Here is a 25,008-nt window from a genome sequence, read left to right as displayed (position 1 = left end):
TATTTGGATTATTAAATAAATTCTTCTGAACTTAAGGGTTGTTATCCTCTGAAATGGTTGATTAACTTTGATATATTTCGTATGAGCTTTGTTCTTTTCTCCAAAGATACTCTGGTTTTTCTTCAGTTTTCTATGAACCCTAAATAAAATATTTTATAGATGATTAGACTGAGAGACTAAAAGAGCTCCTATACTATAAATTACTTCATAAGTAGATTTTAATGTATAATTAAGTAAATGAAGTGTAATAGTTCACTTTGTAATTGTGTTGGAGAATTTTCTCATTTCCAAATGAAAAATAGTATCTAACTGTATCTGTTAGTAATATTAAAACAGTCCTTTTTTTGTTGTTGAAACTGTAGGATTTGTAAACGGTGGAATGAAATTCCTGTCAAGTAACCCGCCTACTGATTTTTTATTCAGACCAGCTTAGGCCCCTGTCAGTATTTTGCAATAGCTATGGGCCTGAGTGATTCCCCCGAACAGAAAAAGCCCGTGTTTAGACACACAGAACCAGCAATCTAGTAGCAAATGTGCTTTTGGAAGTGGAGTTTTGCAGGAGAAAACTTTCTGTTCAGCAGATAAGAGGTTTATATCCACCACTCAATCTCCAAGGAAATGAATGGCATTTCTGTTCTCTAATTTGACTCTTTCATATATCTTATCACATGTTTTGCTTTGACTCCTGTGTAAGGTGTTAGAGAAGGCAGAAAAAGTTACTCATCATGGTTTGGCAGTAGTTTTACAGCTTTGCTTTGGAGGTGCCCATAGAACTACCTGAATTTTATCTCTCTCCTGGGGATCATGAATGACACAAGAGGGCCTTTTTGGTTGAGTATAATCCATAAGTTTTATGATGCTATTCTGTAGAGCTCATATAAATATTAGGTATTATTAAATATATTATTCAGTTCGTAAGGAATGTTATTTAAATTTTGACTATGCATATAGCTAATCATTATTCAAATTTGAAACCTAAATATCACATGCTGCTTTTAAACTCATATCTCTTTGCTGAACAAATAATATGTTTATCTAGTAGTAAAGCCTTGATTTCATCAGATTTTAATGAGCTTGAAAGATAACACTCCCTTTTTAGAATAAAATGTAAGAAATCAAATTTATTTCAAGATATTTTGGAAAACAAACTTTCAACTGAAATTTTGCAGTTAAATCAGATTTGGTCCAGTTGCCTATCCCTCTTAAATCCATAATATTATTAGTTACTTACAGTTGAGAATGTATTCACAGTAAGGTTAAAATAAATATTAAATTAATGTAAATAACCCTATTCTATTAAGGTTTTACTATATTTGTTTTAATGACCTGGGACTTTAAAAATTTTCTTTTTGAAACATTTTTTCAACTCTATTATTTTGTTTGTCCCTACATGTGAAAGTTGTGCTTTTCATGATTATCAGAAGAATAACTTTCTATATGAAAATGATATCCATCAACATCATGTTTTCCATAAGGGAAAGAGAGACTTCTTAAATCTTTGTCTGAGAAACAGCTCTACTTATTACAAAGATAATTCAAAAGGTAACACTTTTCTTGTTGCTAAATATTATTAACAGTGCGTGTTGGTAATTTACTATTGCAGTCTATAAAAGCTTTGGTATGCCGCTCATTTTAAAACCAAAAAAAGCTCAGTACGAAAATGAAAATTGGTTGAAAATATAATTTTCTAGTAAATATGCAATTTAGTCAATGGACAACAGTGTTTGTATGTGTAAGAAAAATCAGCCAGTATAGTGTACTCTAAAAGTTATTATAGACTTAGCTAGCATTTAAAAGATTACATGGAAGGCCTTTTAGTGATAAAAGTCTGACTGGCACCCTCTTGCCCTGACTTGTACTAAATATTTTCCAAAAATGGGCCGGGTGCGGTGGCTCATGCCTGTAATCCCAGCACTTTGGGAGGCCGAGGCGGGTGGATCACGAGGTCAGGAGATCGAGACCATCCTGGCTAATACGGTGAAACCCCGTCTCTACTAAAAAATACAAAAAACTAGCCGGGCGTGGTGGCGGGCGCCTGTAGTCCCAGCTGCTCGGGAGGCTGAGGCGGGAGAATGGCGTGAACCCGGTAGGCGGACCTTGCAGTGAGCCGAGATTGTGCCACTGCACTTCAGCCTGGTCAACAGAGCGAGACTCCTTCTCAAAAAGAAAAAAAAAAAAAATATATATATATATATATATTTTCCAAAAATGTTCAGATCTGATATGAAGTTTCACAAGAGATAAATGAAAATAAAACAAATCACTGGCCGGGTGTGGTGACTCACACCTGTAATCCCAACATTTTGGGAGGCTGAGGCAGGTGGATCACCTGAAGTCAGGAGTTCGAGACCAGTCTGGCCAACATGGCAAAACCCCATCTCTACTAAAAAAAAAAAATTAACTGGGCATGGTGGCAGGCTCCTGTAATCTCAACTACTCAAAAGGCTGAGGCAGGAGGAGAATCACTTGAGCCCAGGAGGCAGAGACTGAAGTGAGCCAAGACCACGTCACTGCACTCCAGCCTAGGCGAGAAGAGCAGAACTCTGTCTGAAACAAAATAAAACAAAACAAATAATCGTGCTTATATATCTATGATACTGTTACTGGTAGTTCCCTAGGTTAGAATACTGTATGCATATGTGTGGTTTTAATTTCCAGATTGTGAGATCATTTAAAGAGAGTCACAGCAAAGTATCCTGGCCTAGGAGTCAGATTTTGTTTCTATTTTTGCCTTTAAATTACTGTCTGACCTTGAACGTGTCACTTACTTGCTTAGGCTTCATTTTCCTAAGCAAAAATGTAGGAACTAGATAATTTTCAAGCCTCCTTTTAACTATTAGATCTGATCTAGCTAGAATTTTAAGAAAAATTAATCATATGTGAAGATAAGATTTTTGAGAGATATCGGAGGGCATATCTGAAATCAATAGTTGTAAAACTGATGATTACTTTCTGATTGGGCAGCAGAAGATAGAAAGCAGTGGTAGGTGTGTGATAATCCTAAACCACTAAATTATTATGGCCAACTATGAACTATAACCACACGGGAATTTAGGACTTTACAGTACTCCAATCTTTTCCTGAAGATGAGTATAGTTTGATCAAGCTAGTGCATGATGTTTCTGTTGCCTCTGAGAAAATGATGCACATAAATGCCCATGTAATTGTTATTTTAAAGACTCATTTTTGAAATGTTTACTTTTTAGAGCAATTTTAGGTTCACAGCAAAATTGAGCAGAAAGTACAGTGAGTTCCTATATACCCTTTACTCCATGCACATACATAGCCTCCCCCATTATCAACTTCTGCAACCAGACTGGTACGTTTGCTACAATGGATGAATCTACTTTGATACATTATTGTAACTCAATGTCCATAGTTTACATTAGAGTTCACTCTTAGTATTGTACATGCTATGAGTTTGGACAAATCTATAATGTGATATGTATTTATCACTTATAGTATCATACAGAATACCTTCTTGTCCTAAAAATTATCTGTGCCCTACCTGTTTATCCCTCTCTCTGACCAACTCCTGACAGCCAGTGAGTTTTTTTACTGTCCTCATAGTTTTGCCTTTTTAGAATGTCATATAGTTAGAATCATACAGTACATATCTTTAATAATTGGATTCTTTAACTTAGTAATATGCATTTGAGGTTTCTCCATGTCTTTTTGTGACTTGATCTCTCATTTCTTTTAGTACTAAATAATATTCAATTGTATGGATGTACAATAGTTTATTTATCCATTCACCTATTGAAGAATATTTTGGTTGTTCCAAGCTTTAGCAATTATGAACAAAACTACTATAAATATTCATGTATGGGTTTTGATTGGGACTTAAGCTTTCAATTTATTTGGGTAAATACCAAGGAGCATAACTGTGGGATCATATGGTACAGATATGTTTAGTTTTGTTTTAATAATTGCCAAACTATCTTACCAAAGTGGCTGTACTAGTTTACATTCCCACCAGCAATTAATGAAAGTTACTGTTGCTCCATATCCTCACCATCATCTGGTGTCAGTATTTCAGCTTTTTTCCATTCTAGCAATTGTGTAGTGTTGTTTCATTGTTCTTTTTTTAGATTTGCAATTATCTGCTGACATATGATATTGAGAATCTTTTAACATGCTTATTTGCCAACTGTGTATCTTTGTTAAAATATCTGTTCAAGTTTTTAGCTAATGTTTTGATTGGGTTGTTGATTTTGTTATTGTTGAGGCTTAAGAGTTTTTTGTATCTTTTGCATAACACTCTTTTATCACGTATCTTTTCCAAATATTTTCTTTCAATGTATGGATTGCCTTTTTATTCTCTGGACTATTTTTCACAGAGTATAAGTTTTTATTTTAATAAAGTTTAGCTTATCAATTTTTTCTTTGATGTTGTATCTAGAAAGTTATTGTCATATCCAATATCATCTATGTTTTATCCTATGCTCTTTTGAGAGATTCATAGATTTTCATTTTTATATTCGAATGTGTAATCTATTTTGAGTTAATGTTTGTGACAGTGCAAGGTCTGTGTCTATATGTATTGTTTCACATGTGGATATCTAGTTGTTCCAGAATCATTTGCTTAACAGATTATATTTTCTTTGTTGTATTGCCTTTGTTCCTCTGTCAAAGATCAGTTGACAATATTTATATAGGTCTACTCAGGACTCTCTGTTCTGTTTCATTTACCTATTTGTCTACATGTATTCCAATACCACACACTCTCTTGATTGTTATAGATTTATAGTGATTTTGATGTGAGGTAGTATCAAGTCTTCTGACTTAGCTCTTCTTCGATACTGTGTTCACTATCCTGGGTCATTTGTTTCTCTATAAAAAGGCAGGAATTTTGATTGGGATTGCAATGAATCTATAGATCAAGTTGGGAAAAAATACCTTGACAATATTAAACCTTCCCATCCATGAACATGGAATATTTCTCTATTTATTTAGAATTTTGATTTATTTAATCAGAATTTATAGAATTCCTCATATAGATCTTGTACATAGTTTTTAGATTTCTATCTATGATATGGCTTGGCTCTGTGTTCCCAACCAAATCTCATCTCAAATTGTAATCCCCATGTGTCGAGGGAGGGACCTGGTGGGAGATGATTGGATCATAAGGAGTGGTTTCCCCCATGTTGTTCTCATGATAGTGAGTGAGTTCTCATGAGCTCTGATGATTTAAAAGTGTGTGGCAGATCCCCAGCCCTTGCCAACATGTAAGACATGCCTTGCTTCCCCTTCACCTTCTGCCATGATTATAAGGCTTCTATGACCTCTCAGCCATGTGGAACTGTGAGTCAATTAAACCTCTTTTCTTAATAAAGTACCCAGTCTTAGGTAGTTCTTTATAGCAGTTTTAAAATGTACTAATACAGAAAATTGGTAACAGAAAAGTGAAGTACTGCTGTAAAGATGCCTGAAAATGTGGAACTGACTTTAGAACTCAGTAACAGGCAGAGGGTGGAACAGTTTGGAAGACTCAAAAGAAGAAAAGAAGATGTGGGAAAGCTTGGGACTTCCTAGAGACTTGTTGAATTGCTTTGACCGAAATGCTGATGGTGACAATGGACAATGAAATCTAGGTTGAGATAGTTTTGGATGGAAATGAGGAACTTATTAGGACCTGAAGTAATGGTCACTTTTGATATGCTTTAGCAAAGAGACTGGCAACATTTTGCCTCCCTCCTCCACCTAGACATCTGTGGAATTTGAACTTCAGAGTGATGTTTTACAGCATCTGGCAGAAGAAATTTCTAAGCAGCAAAAAAAAGCATTCAAGAAGTGACCTGGCTGTTTCAAAAAGCATATAGTCATATGCATTCACAAAGAAATGGTATGAAATTAGAACTTATGTTTAAAAGGGAAGCAGAGCACAAAAATTTGGAAAATTTACAGCCTGACCATGTGGTAGAAAAGAAACACCCATTCTCTGGGGAGAAATTTGAACCACAAGCTGCAGAAATTTGCATAAATGAAGAGGAACCAAATATTGATTGCTAAGACAATGGGGAAAATGTCTCTAGGGCATTCCTGAGATCCTCACAGCATTCCCTCCCATTACAGGCCTGTATACCTGGAAAGCAAAAATGATTTCATGGGCCAGGCCCAGGGCCCCACTGCCCTGTTCACCCATGTCCCAGTCGCTCCAAGTGCAGTCAGGGTTAAAACAGGCCAAGATACAGCTTGGGCCTTGGATTCAGAGGGTGCAAGCCGCAAACCTTGGTGGCTTCCACATGGTGTTGGGCCTGCGAGTCACAGAAGATAAGACTTGAGGTTTGGAAACCTCTGTCTAGGTATCAGAGGATGCACAGAAATGCCTAAATGTCCAGGTATACGTCTGTTGCAGAGGCAGAGCACTCATGGAGAACCTCTACTAGAGCAGTGCAAAGGGGAAATGTGTGGTAGGAAGTCGCACACAGAGTAACCACTGGGGCACTGCCTAGTGAAGCTGTGAGAAGTGGGCCACCATCCTCCAGACCACAGAATGGTAGATCCACTGACAGCTTGCACCATGTAAGCCAGTGATGTTAGACAGCAAGTTTTATTAAAGTAGCAGTGTACAGCAGCAACAAAGGCAGTGTTCCTTTTGGAACAGATTTACCCTATAAGCACTGTACCCAGAGAAGCATCTCAGAGGTGGCTCTGAAGTAATATTTTTAGCCACTTTTAATTACATGCAGTTTAAAAGATGAGTTATTTGGAAATTTCTAGAAAAGGACTGGCAACTTCTGGATCATCAGGCTGGGGAAACAGGTGGTAACTTCCAGATGTTGCCATAGCAGTGGTAAACTGACATGTCACTGGTAGGCATGCCTTTTTTTTTAACTTTTAAGTTCAGAGTGTGTAGGTTTGTTGTGTAGTTAAACTTGTGTCACGGGGGTTTGTTGTAGATATTATTTCATCATCCATTTATTAAGCCTTGTATCCATTATTTTTCCTGCTCCTCTCCTTCCTACCACCCTCCACCCTTCGATAGGCCCCAGTGTGTGTTGTTCTCCTCTAAAGTGTCCATGCATTCTCACCATTTAGCTTCCTCTTATAGATTATAAACTAGTGCTTAGCATATCTGTGCTATTGTAAATAGTGCTGCATTGAACATACACGTATGTGTATCTTTATAATAGAATGATTTATATTCCTTTGGGTATATACCCAGTAATGAGATTGCTGGGTTGAATGGTATTTCTATCTTTACGTCTTTGAGAAATCACTGCACTGCACTGTCTCCCACAATGGTTGAACTAATTTACACTCCCACCAACAGTGTATAAGTGTTCCTTTCTCTCCACAACCTCACCAGCATCTGTTATTTTATTTTTTACTTTTTAATAATATCCATTCTGACTGGTGTGAGATGATGTCTCATTGTGGTTTTGATTTGCATTTCTCTAATGATCAGTGATGTTGAGCTTTTTCTCATAGGATTGTTGGCCACATGTATGTCCCTTTTACGAAAGTGTCTGCTCATGTCTTTGCCCACTTTTTATTGAGGTTGTTTCTTGTAAATTTCTTTAAGTTCCTTGTAGAAGCTGGCTATTAGACCTTTGTTAAATTCATAGTTTGCAAAAGTTTTCTCCCATTCTGTAGTTTGTCTGTTTACTCTGTTGATAGTTTCTTTCACAGTACAGAAGCTCTTTAGTTTAATTGGATCCTATTTGTCAATTTTTGCTTTGCTGCTGTTGCTTTTGGCATCTTTGTCATGAAGTCTTTGCCTGTGCCCATGTCCTGAACGGTATTGCCTAGATTGTCTTCCAGGGTTTTCATAGTTTTGGGATTTACATTTATGTATTTAATCTATCTTGAGTTAATTTTTGTATATGGTGTAAGGAAGGGGTCCAGCTTCCATCTTCAGCATATGGCTAGCCAGTTATCCCACCATCATTTTTTGAATAGGAAATCCTTTCCCCATTGCTTGTTTTTCTCAGGTTTGTTGAAGATCAGATAGTTTTAGGTATGTGGTCTATTTTCTGGGTTTTCTATTCTGTTCCATTGCTCTACATGTCTGTTTTTGTATGAGTACCATGCTATTTTGGTCACTGTAACTCTTCAGTATAGTTTGAAGTTGGGTAGCATGATGCCTCCAGTTTTGCTCTTTTTGCTTAGGATTGCCTTAGCTATTGGAGCTCTTTTGGCTCTTGGCTTGACTGTCATTGGTGTACAGGAATGTTAGTGATTTTTGCACATTGATTTTGTATTCTGAGACTTTGCCAAAGTTATCGGCTTAAGAAGCTTCTGGGCTCAAATTATGGGGTTTTCTGGATTTAGCATCATGTAGTCTGCAAACAGAGATACTTCCTCTCCTACTTTTTGGATGCCCTTTATTTCTTTCTCTTTCCTGGCTACCCTTGCTAGGACTTCCAATATTATGTTGAATAGGAGTTGTGAGAGAGGATATCCTCATTCGTGCCAGTTTTCAAGGGGAATACTTTTGTCCTTTCAGTATGATGTTGTCTCTGGGTTTGTTATATATGGTTCTTATTATTTTGAAGTATGTTCCTTCAATACCTAGTTTATTGAGAGATTTTAACATGAATGAATGTTGAATTTTGTCAAAAGCCTTTTCTGCACCTATGTGGGCATGTCTTACGGAGAGAGGTACTTTTGACTTCCCTGTTTCCACTAGTCTTCAATCTGGTCTGGAGCCAAGACCTTGCCTCTGTGGTCAAGTCCTGCCTTTTACTTCAATTGTAGATATTTTAATATAGGAAATGGCATTTTTTTTCTCCCCCTAAATTGGATAATTTCCATTCAGGTTTAAGAGGGAAGTACAACATTATTGTGGGAGTTTTATTGTATTGAATAGCCTTTATAAAGGTTTTCTTCTAAAGATGTTTCTCTGAAACAGAGATTATTTTATTTCTCCCAATATATATGCTATCAAAGAGGTAGCAGAAGTTGAAAGAAGTTCTAAATACTATCTGAAATTGTTGAGTTATATAAACAGTTGATTACAACAAGCAAGCCCTTTGTAAAGCTGTAAAGCATTTACATCACTGGAGACAGTTTTATTCAAAGTTTCTACTATTTTACGTAGTCTACTTATAGAGACATTTGTTTTTGGAACAGAGTAAGGGATAACCAGAAGAAGGTATATTCAGTCTGGATAATGGTGTACATTTATTTAAAATGAAAGCAGTGTGGTGTAAACATTCAAGTAATTTTTATTTTTCAGAAAATCTAGATCAGTGTTTCGCTACTGTGCTACACACTGTAATTACCTGGACAACTTAGCAAGGGGAAGTTCAAAAGACCAATGCCTGAGTTCCACTCTCAGGATCTGATTTAATTGGTTTGGGGTCAGGCCCATACACTGACAATTTTAAAGAGTGCCTTCAGATGATTCTACTGTGCAACCAGGTTAAAAACCAGTGATGTAAACCAAATGATTTATTTAAAGCAGACATAATGAGGTGGATGACTAATACAATCTTGTTCATTTTGTAGCTTTCTAGAGGCAGGTGTCCCTGCTACACATTTTCTGGGCCCCCAGCTGCTGCTCTTCTTTCATCTGGCACAGTTCCCTGTGCCCTCTTTTTATTGCTAGGCATGCTAGGGAAAAATGGCAAAATGAAAAAATGTTCCCTCTGTGTTACTTCTCATTAATTATTGTTGTAAAATTTGAGTGACAGGAGGAGGTGGGAAAGTGAGAACTGAACCATAGGCTGAAATAAAAATTTGCATCAATTTTAAGATTTCATTGCAAAATAAAATATTACCTTCTTTTACTAGTCTAGCTCATTAATATTTGGCTGTATAAGGAATTACCATTTATGATTACCATTTATGAATATAAGCATAGTAAAAGTATTATAACACTAAAACATCAGTAAAGGAATTTGTGAAATAGTGTTTATTGATAAAGTATTTTTTTAACCACAGAACTTTTGATTTATTAACAGTTTTATTATTTGTTTAAATTTGTTTATGTACCTTTTGTAACTGTGTGTTTTTAACAGCAGAAACTTCAAACACAGGTTTTGACAACATCGTGGATCCTGATGTGTATTCTCCTGACATTGAAAAAATTGGGGAAAGCACCTCCTTTGAAAGAAATTTAAAAGAGAAAAGTGTAGGTTTAGAAAGTAATCAAAAGTCTGATGATTCCTGCATATCACTTGAAAGCAAGGATACTTTGCTAAGTATAGATTTAGAAAAACCTCCCATTGAGGAGAAATTATCTCAAGACATCAAAGAATCCTTGAAATTCAGCAATCTGCATAAGACGCCAAGCTTTGAAGATTCAAAAACTACAAAGTCATCACTGGTAAATCTCTATTATGTTTATTATATTAAAATTTTATAAGAAACCTTATAAGAAAATGTCTTAGTGACACAATACATTCTCAAGTTACTCCGTATTAAAGTTAAAATGTGCTGCCTTACATTATTATGAGATAGTTGAAGAGTGACTCATATGGAAGAGAACATTAATGACTTCTAGGACAAATTCTAATATGAGGAATGCCATTTTAATAAATGGTTTGCTGTGATAAATAATACTTTAAGGCCCACCTTATGCACCATAGTAAGAGCACTGTTACTTTTCCAAATGAAATTCATTATGAATAATACAGTATAATAAATCCTTTGTAGTTTTTTATGATAGTATAGTCAATGGTCACAGTGAAATAAATGCAGATATCTAGACAGAACCAGTTACTGTGGTTTAATGTAAGTATAAGATGAAGAAGGTAATTATTTCAGGAAGATGGCTAATAAAGAAACAGAGTTGTAATTTTTGTTTCTTCTCACAGGAAAGGTAAAGTTGCTCATTATTTCATTGTTACCAAGTTATAAAACTATATTTGAATTTCATTCTATATACTAGAAATCTTTACTAATTGTAATTATTAATAATACATTCTTCGGAAATTTAAGTGAGGCAAACATTTTTAATAATGCTCAAAAGTCATTTAAAATGAATTCCTATGGTTCCTGAACTGAAGAGAGAAGCAAACAAGCAGAAGGATGAATACTTGAGTTGCTTCTACTTCTGCTTGGAGGATTGGCTTTCTGTGCCCACTTTGTTACAGATGTTGTGCCTTTGTGAGATAAGAAATTGAAACTGAGGCCTCTGCAAAAACTTAGACCCCTAAATGTCTGATCAGTCATGTAAGGACTGCACTAGGAACATGCACATAGGTGCAACAAGATGAAAGGAAACTGATTTCTGCAAGTGATCTTGGCTAGGCCAATAAAACATTTCACTTGGAAAATAGATGTCGTGGGCTTTCATTTAGCATAGATTTGGATATACCTACTCAAATATACATTTGCGTATATATTTCTTGCTTGGAAACTTCAAGCCAAGACATTAACATTATTGTTAATCTGTGCCTATTTATACCCTGATGTATCTGACAGAAGTAAATCCTAATACTTTATAAATGGACACCCTTACAACTTATCCCACAATAGATTCCACAAAATAAAGCTCCACTTCAGATAGGCTTATCTTCTCGCTACCCCAGTGAAGAAAACAATTGATCATAGCATGAATTTCAGCAGAGAAAACAAGAACTTCAATTTCCACATTTCCAAAGGGCAACACGAAGAGTACCAGGTGACATCTGTATATACAGTGAGCTGTGTGATAAGTGAGGAATCCTGACCTTAAGAAACTGGATCTTTTACACTGGGCAGTAAGCCTGCCAGACCTTTGTCCTAGAGGAAGACTATCTTTATTACACTGGACAGTAAATAAACCTGCTCTTTGCTCTAGAGAGAGACTCAATCTCTATCCTGTGAGATTATATTTAAAATGTTTAAAAATAGAAAGGAAGAAGTAAAAAGAACTTAAGAATAATATAGTATGAACTGCTCCATTTATGAAGGCTAATAAAAAGTTCTAACATTCAAAATATATTTATTCAAATTATAATTAAATGGATACTAAACAGCATATTAAATACAAATAAGGAGAGAAATATTACCCTGGAAGGTAAGTTTTAAAAATTGCTTGTATTCCAGCAAAGACATGTGAAGAGTTAGTAATATAACAGATTGTAAAATAACAAAGTACAATTCCAGAACATTATAAATAAAAACAAATCCACACTATGACTTATATTTGAGATACCTCATAGACAATCTTAAAAGCAATAAAAGACAATAGAAAATTATCTCCAAAAGCAATTACTAGATTGACAGTAAAATTCTCATGCACAGCAACAGAGAGCCTCAACAGTGTAACACAGTGGAACATTATCTTTAAACTTCTAATAGAACTGACTAACAATCTAGAATTCTAAGGCTTGCAAAACTGTCATTCAAGACCAAGAATAAAATAATGGCAAGTTTAAACAAAAGTTCAGGTAAGTTAGTTATTTCCCCTCTTGAATGAGCATCTGAATGATATACTTCAAAAAGAAAGAAATTAAACCCGGAAGGATGAAGTAGGATGCAAGAAATAATGGTGTGAGGGAAAAATGAAAAATGTATTAGATATATTACAAACTAATTATTATAATGCCCAATTTGAGAATTATAAAAGAAGAAATTTGAATGAGAATAACATGTGCCATAACTTGTAAGACTGTTAGATATGTATGATTACAGTTAAAAGTACTAAGATTCTGTATTATAAAGAAGGTAGAGACCATTGTAGGAAATGTTGTTGACTTAGTGTTTTAGTTATACATGTTAAATACTTTGAGTAACAATTAAAATGTTAAAGACACAATGTATGTCATCCAAAATACTATAGGAAAAGGGGAATATAGAAAACTCAATTAATTAAAACAGTCAGGAAATAAATGCATAAAGGAAAAATAGTATGGTTAAGTGTTGGGTGTACAATTCCTCTTGGGTCTCTCATGTTTTTTTGCACATCTTTTGAGCAAAACCACTGACTCTATTTGTTCCAAAGTATATTTTCAAGGTGCTTGTATAGATAACAGCTTTGAACAATAGAGATTATGTCCCTCTTCAGAGCAAAGACTAGGTTCGTTTATTGTCTGATATAATACAAATAATGTTTTCCTCTGGCAAAGGTCAGGCAGGGTTACTGCCCAGTATAAAATGGATTTCCTAAGGTCAGGATTTCTCTCCTGTAACACAGCTCAGGGTATGTGCAGATGTCACGTGGCTCTCTTCATGATGTCCTGTGAAAATTGGGTTCTGGGAATTGGTGCAAATGATGATACTCTGGCAACTGCTATTGTTGTGAGTGAGAAAATCCTTTGTCTCTGACCAAGGAAACTTGTATCTTCTTCCAGCATACATGAAACTGTAACAGGTTTGCAAGTAGGGTAAAATCTCAGACCCTTCACAGTTCTTGACAGCAAGTAGAAAGAGTAAAGCAAGCTGACAGGAATAAATTCAATCATATAAGTAATTAGAATAAATGTGGACAGTGTGTGTGTGTGTATAGTTATTTTACCAGAAACCTGCTTAAAACATGGCATGGAGGGGAGGAATTTCAGAGTAAAGGCAAGCACTAATTAAAAAATAAATAAAAATTTAAGGTAATAAAACATTATCGGGGTAAAGGGGACCATTGTGTAGATGTTAAAATCAACTAATAGGAAGATTAAAGAAAATCTGAATTTGTGTGTACCTATCAATATAGCCTCAGATATATTGTAGCAAAAATGGACAAAATCACATGGTATTATTGACAGATCCATCAATCCAATATGATTTTCTATTAATAAAGATAGAGAAGATTTGATCAATACAAATAAGCTTAAAGAACATATTTAGAACCACATACTCAATAATTAGAGAATGTGTGTTCTTTGCAAGAACACATAGAACATTTGCAAAATACGTGTTACAACATATTACAAAATTAAATCCACAAAGGAAGTTTCAACAAATGCTAAAGAAATCATATTACACACAGTGTTTTCCAATCATAATATAATAAATTATAAATTGATAGCAACATGCTAACAAAATTAATACAATTCAAATATGTCTAGGTTTTTATTTATTTATTTTAATTTTAATTTTAATTTTTTTTTTTTTTGAGACGGAGTCTTGCTCTGTCGCCCAGGCTGGAGTACAGTGGTGCGATGTAGGCTCACTGCAAGCTCCGCCTCCCGGGTTCACGCCATTCTCCTGCCTCAGCCTCCTGAGTAGCTGGGACTACAGGCGCTCACCACTACGTCCGGCTAATTTTTTGTATTTTTAGTAGAGACGGGGTTTCACCATGTTAATCAGGGTGGTCTCCATCTCCTGACCTCGTGATGCGCCCGCATCAGCCTCCCAAAGTGCTGGGATCACAGGCGTGAGCCACTGCGCTGGGCCAAATATGTCTAGGTTAATGAAAAAAGTTAAAATAGAAGGTAGAAATATTTAGAACTGAATGTAAGCAAAAACATCACAGATAAATAATGTATAGGATGAAGCTCAAATACTACTTAACTGAGAAATTTATAATCCCAAATGCAAGAAAAAAGTAAAAATTAATAAACTATGAATCTGACTCAAAAGTAATAAAGCAATCATAAACTCAAAGGAATTCACTGGAAAAACTCTTTCCTGTCATTCTCTTCAATTCAGCAGGAGAGGATAAGGAAATATGTATTGCCCTCAGGCCCTGCCTATTTATCCAATCCAGGGAAACTTTCATTTAGTGAGATAGTCTGATGATTTGCATCCCATCAACTTCCTGGTCTACTCTCAACTGATCAGAGTCTGTCAGGATAGCTGTGACCTACATAGCACCAATAATTTACAGAAGGGTTCTTTTACTTCTTTCATGTATTAATACATGCTACCCTATTCAATTAATGTAACAGGAGTGTCATTAGGTTTAGATGTTTCTTAAAAGGAAGGTGTGTGACATGAACATACAGAGGGGAACAGCATACACTGGGGCTTATCAGAGGGTGATGAGTGGGAGGAGAGAATTAGAAAAAGTAACTAGTGGGTACTAGGCTTAATGCCTGGGTGATGAAATAATCTGTACAACAAATCTCCATGACACAAATTTACCTGTATAACAGACCTGCACAAGTACCCCTGAACTTAGAAGTTGTTGGTTTTTTGTTTTTTTCTGTTTTTTCTTTTCTTTTTCTTTTTTTTTTTTTTAAAAAAAGGCTGGGCGCTGTGGCTCACCCCTGTAATCCCAGCACTTTGGGAGGCCGAGGTGGGTGGATCACAAGGTCAGGAGTTCGAGACCAGCCTGGCCAACATGGTAGAATCCCGTCTCTATTAAAAATACAAAAATTAGCTGGGCGTGATGGCAGGCACCTGTAATCCCAACTACTCAGGAGGCTGAGGCAGGAGAATAGTTTGAACCCGGGAGGCAGAGGTTGTAGTGAGCTGAGATTGTGCCATTGCACTCCAGCCTGGGTGACAGGGTGAGACTCCATCTAAAAAAAAAAGAGAGAATGTGTGTGTGGCTGGGATACTTTCTTGTTTTATTCAATTTAAGACTATCCATTGCTCAGTATAAAATATTGCTCAGTATAAAATATGTTCTGACAAAGCTAGTTCAGGAAACAATCTGAATGAGTATTTAAGTGCATAGGATCCATAAAGTTCTCAGCAGCTCAAACCTGCTGACATAATCAAAAGCCAGTGACTGTTGTAAAATGGCTTACATGGTTATTGTTTTTTTCAATTAGGTGAGACTAAATGTAGTCCTGGACAGTAATAAAATAGTGTTATGTAAAGATTGCCTTTTCCTCATGGGGGATATTGGATTGAGAGATTTGAAGTTTTTTCAGGAATAATCTGTCATAGGATTTTAGAAGTGTTCTCAACAAACTAATGGGTTTCTAACTCCAGGATTGCCCCTTATATAAATAAAATAAAGAATGTTTTAATCCATTCCTAGATAATTATATCTGATGAATAAAAAAGTGTAAATAGTTTCACAGACATTGTCCACCACTGGTAAGACAGGACTTAAGCTGAGTGTCGAAGGTTCTCCTGAGCATCTTATTATGGGAGATGGCCAATCTCTGTAAAGAATTAAGTTGTTGGATCGCAAGAGAATTTGAAGAGTTGTAAAACAAAAGGTGAAAAACAGATGGAAGGGAGCTGTAAAATAGAGCTTTCTGAAGTGGCCATCAGAATTGGTGCTTCACAGTTTGCAGACTGAGTTCCTGCTTCTGAATAAAGTGGTTGAATCTCTTTTCATTCCTAAGAACTATACCTGAACCTATTTTACTCTTTTTCTGTCCTAGTAGAAGTCATTCCATCAGAAGAAACTACTTATAAATCTATTGTGCTCCATCCAAATTGAGTATAAAATTGTTTATTTTGTACTTCAGTTTTGAGAAAATGATTTCTGTGTAAGGTGGAACTTCCTACAGAATTAAGTACTAATTTGTAGGGCAGTAGCTAGGAAAACAATGGAGTAGTCAGGGGTCCTTTGTTCTGGCTCTAAAACTATCAATAGTTAACTTTGTAAGTTTGTGCTAAAAGTAATAAAACATAACTATTTTAGGATTTTTATCTATAAACCAAGGCATTCAAAACTCTTCCAGATTTGCAATTGCATAATTCAAATATAAGCTTCACTAGAGTGGAAAGAATTCTATAATTGTTTATCAGTGTCTGGGAGGGCCAGGGAATATGTGCTGAGAATTTTGGATTTGGATTTATCTTTGAATGACATGCTTTATTGGTCACTACCTTTGTTCTTTAATATGATCTCATTTATATAATTTATAAATTTATATAAAATTAAAGTAATTTGGTTTACATTGATTTATTGGAACAGACTATATTTGGGCATTAATTAGATTAGATTCATTAGGGAATTGTTAAAAACTGATAGCTACTCTGATTATACTATAAGCTCATCTAGAGCATTACTAATTCATTACTAATGAATTCCTAATCTGTTTCTACTGGATTCACATTTTTTAAAATCCCAGTTATATTCAATTCTAGAATAAGAACTTGTAAAAATGAATTAATAGGGTGGCAGGATAAGTCTAGGTTTCAAATCAGGCAGACCTGTATTCGAAGCCTAGGTCTGCTAGTTTCTAGCTATATAAACTTCAAAAATTACTTATCTTCCTCTTGCCTCAGTTTCCTACTTGTATATTTGCTTCATGATGAGTGTTTTGTTAACTTACATTTTTTTCCATGACCATTGTCAGGTCAGATATTTCCCATTGGTATTTTACCTTCAATTTTGAAATTATTTTATGTATAGACAAAGACACTAGTTCACAGCCACTGCATGTGAAAATAACTCTGAATTCCAGGATAATTTATGGCAAGGACACTGAGGGATGAAAATAAAGGAAGAAAGAGAAAAAAAATATTTTATTTCATGAACTTCTGTCCTCTTTGGATTAATATCAACTTTCAGAGAATCACTCTAACGGTAGTTAGAACTTACTATATATAAAAATGTTGTGTTACTATTTGTCTCCACTGTTAGAAACTAAACTTGATGACGGAAGAATTTGTGCCAAGTATATGGTAGGTATCTGATAAATGAATATGCTTGTTTGTGTAAATGAGTTAGAAAATAAACTTTATAATGTTGAATATTTTGTTTCTTAGTTGTTACAAGAAATAGCCTGCAGAAGGAAGCCTATAACAAAACAATATCAAGGACTTGAGAGATTCTTTATTTTTGACACAAATGAAAGACTCAACTTACTTCCTTCTCATCGTTTAGCATGCAACAATTCCAGTACTAGGATTACACTTGCAGGTAAAGTTCTAGCTCATTTTTCTAAAACAGTCTGTTCTCATCTTAGGAAACACTGGGCAGTTCTGTTCAATGGATAAAATCATTTTCTTCTTGCCTAGAATTATTGACCTTGTATTAGTTGCTATATATTTACATTTAAGGTTACTATCAGAATGTGAGAAGCTAAGGAATAACCAAGGCTAGATAATTTATAAATAAAAGAAGTTTATTTGGCTCAGAGTTCTGCAAGGCATGTAAGTAGTATGTGCCACCATCTGGTTGGTGTTTTACATTACTGCCAATAGTGCACAAAAGTTCCGATTATTACGCATTCTTGTCAATACTTGTTCTTTTCTTTTTTTGGCAGGGACCGGGGAGAGTAGTCATCCTCACCGGTCTGAGGTGGTATAATATTGTAGCTTAGATTTGCATTTTCCTCATGATCAGTAATGTTGAGCATCTTTTCATGTGCTTGTTAAGTCATTTGTATATACTCTTTGGAGAAATGTCTATTCAATTACTTAGCTCATATTTTAATTGGATTATTTGTTTTTTCGTTGTTGAGTTATAGGAGTTCCTTATTATATTCTGGATACTAGTTCTTCATAAGATATATTATTTGTAACTAATTCCTCCCATTCTGTGGATTGCCTTTTCACTCTGTTGATAGTGTCTTTTGATGTAACTTTTTCCAATTTTTATAAAGTCCAATTTGTCTATTTTTGTGGTTGCTCTTGCCTGTTCCTTCAATGTCATATTTAATAATTCATTTCCAAAGCCAATGTCATGGGTCTATACTTCTAAGGTATTTGTAGTTTCAGGTTTTACATTTAGGTCTTTGATCAATTTGAGTTTATTTTTGTACATAGTATTACAATTCCAGATTCATTATTTTGCAATGGATATCAAGTTTTCCAGCACCATTTGTTGAAAAGACCTTTCTTTCCCCCATTGAATGGTCTAGGCACCCTTGTCAAAAATTATTTGGCTAAGAGAGTAGATTTTAAGTTTTCTCACCACACACACACACAAATTATTGGTGAGTTGAGATATATGTTAACTAACTTGATTTAGCAATTCCACAATATGTACATATTTCAAAATATGTTTTATACCATCAGTATAATTTTTTTCAAATAATTGTAATTTGATCATATATGTGAGGATGTATTTCTGGGTTGTTTACTGCATTTCATTGGTCTATATGTCTGTCTTTGTACCAGTATCACACTGTTTTGATTACAGTATCTTTGTAATAAGTTTTGAAATCAGCAAGTGTGAGTCTTCCAGCTTTGCTCCTGTTTTTAATACTGTTTTGGCTATTCAGGGTCCCTGGTGATTGCATGCGAATTTTATGATTTTTTTTTTTATTTCTATAAAAAACGTCATTGAGTTTTTGATAGGGTTTATATTGAATATGTAGATCACTTTGGGTAACATTGGCACCTTAGCACTATTGACTCCTCCAGTTCATGAACATAAGATATGTTTCCCTTTATATGTGTCTTCTTTAGTTTCTTTCGGCAATGTTTTATAGTTTTCATTGCATAAGTTTTTCACCTCCTTGGTTATGTTGATTTCTAAGTTTGTTTCTTTTTGATGCTATTGTGAATGGAATTGTTCCTTTTTCCTTTTCAGATTGTTCATTGTTAGCGTATAGAAATACAATTGGTATTTGCCTATTGACTTTGTATCTACTACTTTGCTGATTTCATTTATTTTAACATACTTTTGTGTAATCTTTAGTGTCTTCTACATATACGATGACATCATCTGTGAACAAAGATAATTTTACTTCCTCCTTTCTAATTCAAATGTCTTTTATTTCTTTTTCTTGTCTGTTCTGGCTACTTATATTGAATAGAAGTAGCAAAAGCAGTCATCCTTGCCTTGCTCTGATCTTAGGAATTGTTCTTTTTTTCACCATTGAGTTTCATGTTTGCTGTGGTTTATTAACATATTACTTTTATTATGTAGAGGTATTTCCCTTTTATTCCTAGTTTGTTAGGTCTTCTTATCATAAAAGTGTGTTGGATTTTGTCAAATGCTTTTTCTGCATAAATTGGGATGATTATGTGTTTTTTTTTTTTCTTTCACTCTATAAATGTGGTATACTACATTGATGGATTTTCATATGCTGAACCATCCTTACATTTCGGAAATAAATGTTTTTTGATCATGATGTATAACCCTTTTTAATATGCTGCTGAATTTGGTTTGTTTATTACTTTGAAGATTTTTACTTCATTGATTATAAATGATATTGTTCTGATGTTTTCTTTACTTGTAGTGTCTTTGTTTGGCATTAGTATCAGTGTAGGTGTAGACTCGCAGTTTTAGTTGGTGTCCCTCCTCTTCAATCTTTTGGAAAAGTTTGAGGACTGGCGTTATTTCTTCAAATGTGTGATAGAACTCACCAGTGATGCAATTAGGTCCAGGACTTTTCTTTATTGGCAAATTCTTTCTTACAGATTTAATCTCCTTACTAGTTATATATATTCCAATTTTTTGTTTCTTCATGTTTTTTTTTAAATTTTACTTTAAGTTCTGGAGTACATGTGCAGAGCATGCAGGTTTGTTACATAGGTATACATGTGCCATGGTGGTTTGCTGCACCCATTAACCCATCACTATATTAGGTATTTCTCCTAATGCTATCCCTCCCTTATCCCACCACGCCCTGACAGGCCCCAGTGTGATGTGTCCATGTGTTCTCATTGTTCAATCCCACTTATGAGTGAGAACATGTGGTGTTTGGTTTTCTGTTCTTGTGATATTTGCTGAGAATGATGGTTTCCAGTGTCATCCACGTCCCTGCAAAGGACATGAACTCATCCTTTTTTATGGCTGCATAGTATTCCATGGTGTAAATGTACCACATTTTCTTTATCCAGTATATCACTGATGGGCATTTGGGTTGGTTCCAAGTCTGCTATTGTGAACAGTGCTGCAACAAACATATGTGCACATGTGTCTTTTTTTTTTTTTTTTTTTGAGGCGGAGTCTCGCTCTGTCACCCGGACTGGAGTGCAGTGGCCGGATCTCAGCTCACTGCAAGCTCTGTCTCCCAGGTTTACGCCATTCTCCTGCCTCAGCCTCCCGAGTAGCTGGGACTACAGGCGCCCGCCACCTCGCCCGGCTAGTTTTTGTATTTTTAGTAGAGACGGGGTTTCACCGTGTTAGCCAGGATGGTCTCGATCTCCTGACCTCGTGATCCGCCCGTCTCGGCCTCCCAAAGTGCTGGGATTACAGGCTTGAGCCACCGCGCCCGGCCCATGTGTCTTTATAATAGAATGATTTATAATCCTTTGGGTATATACCCAGTAATGAAATTGCTGGGTCAAATGGTATTTCTAGTTCTAGATCCTTGAGGAGTTACCACACTGTTTTCCACAATGGTTGAACTAATTTACACTCCCACCAACAGTGTAAAATAACTCCTATTTCTCCACATCCTCTCCAACATCTATTGTTTCCTGAATTTTTAATGATCACCATTCTAACTGGAGTAAGATGGTATCTCACTGTGGTTTTGATTGGTATTTCTCTAATGACCAGTGATGATAAACTTTTTGTTTGTTTGCTTGTTTGTTGCTGCATAAATATCTTCTTTTGAGAAATGTCTGTTCATATCCTTTGCCCACTTTTTGATGGGGTTGTTTGTTTTTTTCTTGTAAATTTGTTTAAGTTCCTTTCAGATTCTGAATATTAGCCATTTGTCCAATGGATGGATTGCAAAATTTTTCTCCCATTCTGTAGGTTGCTTGTTCACTCTGATGATAGCTTCTTTGCTGTGGAGAAGCTTTTTAGCTTAATTAGATCCCATTTGTCTATTTTGGCTTTTGTTGCCATTGCTTTTGGTGTTTTAGTCATGAAGCCTTTGCCCATGCCTATGTCCTGAATGGTATTGCCAGGTTTTCTTCTAGGGTTTTTACGGCTTTTGCTCTTTAATCCATCTTGAGTTAATTTTTGTATAAGGTGTAAGGAAGGGATCCAGTTTCAATTTTATGCCTATTGCTAGCCAGTTTTCCCAACACCATTTATTAAATAGGGAATCCTTTTCTTTTACTTGTTTTTGCCAGGTTTGTCAAAAATCAGATGGTTGTAGATATATAGTATAATTTCTGAGGCCTCTGTTCTATTCCATTGGTCTATGTATCTGTTTTGGTACCAGTACAATGCAGTTTTGGGTTACTGTGGCCTTGTATTATAGTTTGAAGTGAGGTAGTGTGATGCCTCCAGCTTTGTTCTTTTTGCTTAGGATTGTCTTGGCCATGTGGGCTCTTTTTTGGTTCCATATGATATTTAAAGTAGTTTTTTTCCAATTCTGTGAAGAAGTCAATGGTAGCTTGATGGGGACAGGATTGAAAATAAAAATTACTTTCAGCAGTGTGGTCATTTTCATGATATTGATTCTTCCTATCCATGAGTATGGTATGTTTTTCCATTTGTTTGTGTCCTCTCTTGTTTCCTTGAGCAGTGGTTTGTAGTTCTCCTTGAAGAGGTTCTTCACATCCCTTGTAAGTTGTATTCCTAGGTATTTTATTCTCTTTGTAGTAATTGTGAATGGGAGTTCACTCATTATTTGGCTCTCTGTTTGTCTGTTAGGGGTATATAGGAAAGCTTGTGATTTTTGCACAATGATTTTGTATCCTGAGACTTTGCTGAAGTTGCTCATCAGCTTAAGGAGGTTTGGGCTGAGACAATGGGGTTTTCAATCATGTCATCTGCAGACAATTTGACTTCCTCTTTTCCTAATTGAATACTCTATTTCTTTCTCTTGCCTGATCGCCCTGGCCGGAACTTCCAATACTATGTTGGATAGGAGTGGTGAGGGAGGGCACCCTTGTCTTGTGCCAATTTTCAAAGGGAATGCTTCCAGGTATTGCCCATTCCGTATGATATTGGCTGTGGGTTTGTCATAAATATCTCTTGTTATTTTGAGATATGTTCCATCAATATCAAGTTTTACTGAGAGTTTTTAGCATGAAGTGCTGTTGAATTTTGTTGAAGGCCTTTTCTGCATCTATTGAGATAGTCATATGGTTTTTGTCATTGGTTCTCTTTATGTGATGGATTACATTTATTGATTTGCATATGTTGAACCAGCCTTGCATCCCAGGGATGAAGCTGAGTTGATCGTGGTGGATAAACTTTTTGATGTGCTGCTGGATTGGGTATGCCAGTATTTTATTGAAGATTTTCGCATAGATGTTCTTCAGGGATATTGGTCTGAAATTTTCTTTTTTTGTTGTGTCTCTGTCAGGTTCTGGTATCAGGATGATGCTGGCCTCATAAAAATAGGTCGGGGAGAAGTCCCTCTTTTTCTATTTTTTGGAATCATTTCAGAAGGAATGGTACCAGCTCCTCTTTGTACCTCTGGTAGAATTCTGCTGTAAATACATCTGGTCCTGGACTTTTCTCAGTTGGTAGGCTATTAATTGCTGCCTCAATTTCAGAACTTGTTTTTGGTCTATTCAGGGATTTGACTTCTTCCTGGTTTAATCTTGGGAAGGTGTAAGTGTCCAGGAATTTATCCATTTCTTCTAGAGTTTCTAGTTTATTTGCATAGAGGTGTTTATAGTATTCTCTGATGGCAGTTTGTATTTCTGTGGGATCGGTGGTAATATCCCCTTTATCATTTTTTATTGCATCTATATGATTCTTCTCTCTTTTCTTCTTTATTAGTCTGGCTAGTGGTCTATCTACTTTGTTGATCTTTTCAAATAAACAGCTCCCAGATTCATTGGTTTTTTGAAGGGTTTTTCATGTCTCTACCTCCTTCAGTTCTGCTCTGATCTTAGTTATTTCTTGTTTTCTGCTAGCTTTTGAATTTGTTTGCTCTTGCTTTTCTAGTTCTTTTAATTGTGATGCTAGCATGTCCATTTTAGATCTTTCCAGCTTTCTCTTGTGGGCATTTGGTGCTGTATATTTCCCTCTACACACTGCTTTAAATGTGTCCCAGAGATTCTGGTACACTGTGTCTTTGTTCTCATTGGTTTCAAAGAACATCTTCATTTCTGCCTTCATTTTGTTATTTACCCAGTAGTCATTCAGGATCAGATTGTTCAGTTTTCATGTAGTTGTGCAGTTTTGAGTGAATTTCTTAATACCGAGTTCTAACTTGATTGCACTATGGTCTGAGAGACTGTTTGTTATGCTTTTCATTATTTTGCATTTGCTGAGGAGTGTTTTATTTCCAATTATGTGGTCAATTTTAGAATAAGTGTGATGTGGTGTTGAGAATAATGTATATCCCGTTGATTTGGGGTGGAGAGTTCTGTAGATGTCTATTAGGTCTACTTGTTCCAGAGCTGAGTTCAAGTCCTGGATATCCTTGTTAATTTTCTGTCTCGTTGATCTCTTTAAAATTGACAGTGGGGTGTTAAAATCTCCCACTATTATTGTGTAGCAGTCTGCATCTCTTTGTAGTCTCCAATAACTTGCTTTATGAATCTGTGTGCGCTTGTATTGGGTGCATATATATTTAGGATAGTTAGCTCTTCTTGTTGCATTGATCCCTTTACCATTATGTAATGGTGTTCTTTGTCTCTTTTGATCTTTGTTGGTTTAAAGTCTGTTTTATCAGAGACTAGGATTGCAACCCCTGCTTATTTTCTGCTTTCCATTTGGTTGGTAAAATTTCCTCCATTCTTTTATTTGGGTCCATTCTATGTGTGTCTTTGCACATGAAATGAAGTTCCTGAATACAGCACACTGATGGGTCTTGACTCTTTATCCACTTTGTAAGTCTGTGTCTTTTAATTGGAGCATTTAGCCCATTTACATTTAAGGTTAATATTGTTATGTGTGAATTTGATCCTGCTGTTATTATGCTATCTGTTTATTTTGCCCATTCGTTGATGCAGTTTCTTCATAGCATCAAAAGTCTTTACAATTTGGTAGGTTTTTGCAGTGGCTGGTACTGTTTGTTCCTTTCTATGTTTAGTGCTTCCCTCAGAAGCTCTTGTAAGGTCAGCCTGGTGGCAAATCTCTCAGCATTTGCTTGTCTGTAAATGGTTTTATTTCTCTTTTGCTTATGAAGCTTAGTTTGGCTGGATGTGAAATTCTGGGTTGAAAATTCTTTTCTTTAAGAATGTTGAGGCCAGGCGTGGTGGCTCAAGCCTGTAATCCCAGCACTTTGGGAGGCCGAGGTGGGTGGATCACAAGGTCAGGAGATTGACACCATCCTGGCTAACCCGCTGAAACCCCGTCTCTCTAAAAAATACAAAAAAAAACTAGCTGGGCGAGGTGGTGGGCGCCTGTAGTCCCAGCTACTCGGGAGGCTGAGGCAGGAGAATGGCATAAACCCGGGAGGTGGAGCTTGCAGTGAGCTGAGATGCGGCCACTACACCACTCCAGCTTGGGCGACAGAGCGAGACTTG

General features: G+C 35.8%; 1 protein-coding gene across 2 annotated transcripts in view; it reads left to right on the top strand.

Annotated features, from left to right (window-relative positions):
* Positions 1-25,008, top strand: part of ZBBX (zinc finger B-box domain containing) — a 175,561-nt gene that overhangs the window by 103,060 nt on the left and 47,493 nt on the right. For both annotated transcript variants that reach the window (XM_033211621.1, XM_033211620.1), the window contains 3 exons: positions 1,400-1,542; positions 9,969-10,276; positions 17,491-17,644. In XM_033211621.1, the coding sequence (XP_033067512.1) occupies positions 1,400-1,542; positions 9,969-10,276; positions 17,491-17,644 (605 nt within the window). The remainder of the gene's footprint in view (positions 1-1,399; positions 1,543-9,968; positions 10,277-17,490; positions 17,645-25,008) is intronic.

The sequence above is a fragment of the Trachypithecus francoisi genome, unplaced genomic scaffold (genome assembly GCF_009764315.1).
Source record: "Trachypithecus francoisi isolate TF-2019V2 unplaced genomic scaffold, Tfra_2.0 Lachesis_group0, whole genome shotgun sequence".
NCBI lineage: Eukaryota > Metazoa > Chordata > Mammalia > Primates > Cercopithecidae > Trachypithecus > Trachypithecus francoisi.
Note: the sequence above shows the minus strand (reverse complement) of the source record. Positions and strands in the feature narration are given on the sequence as shown.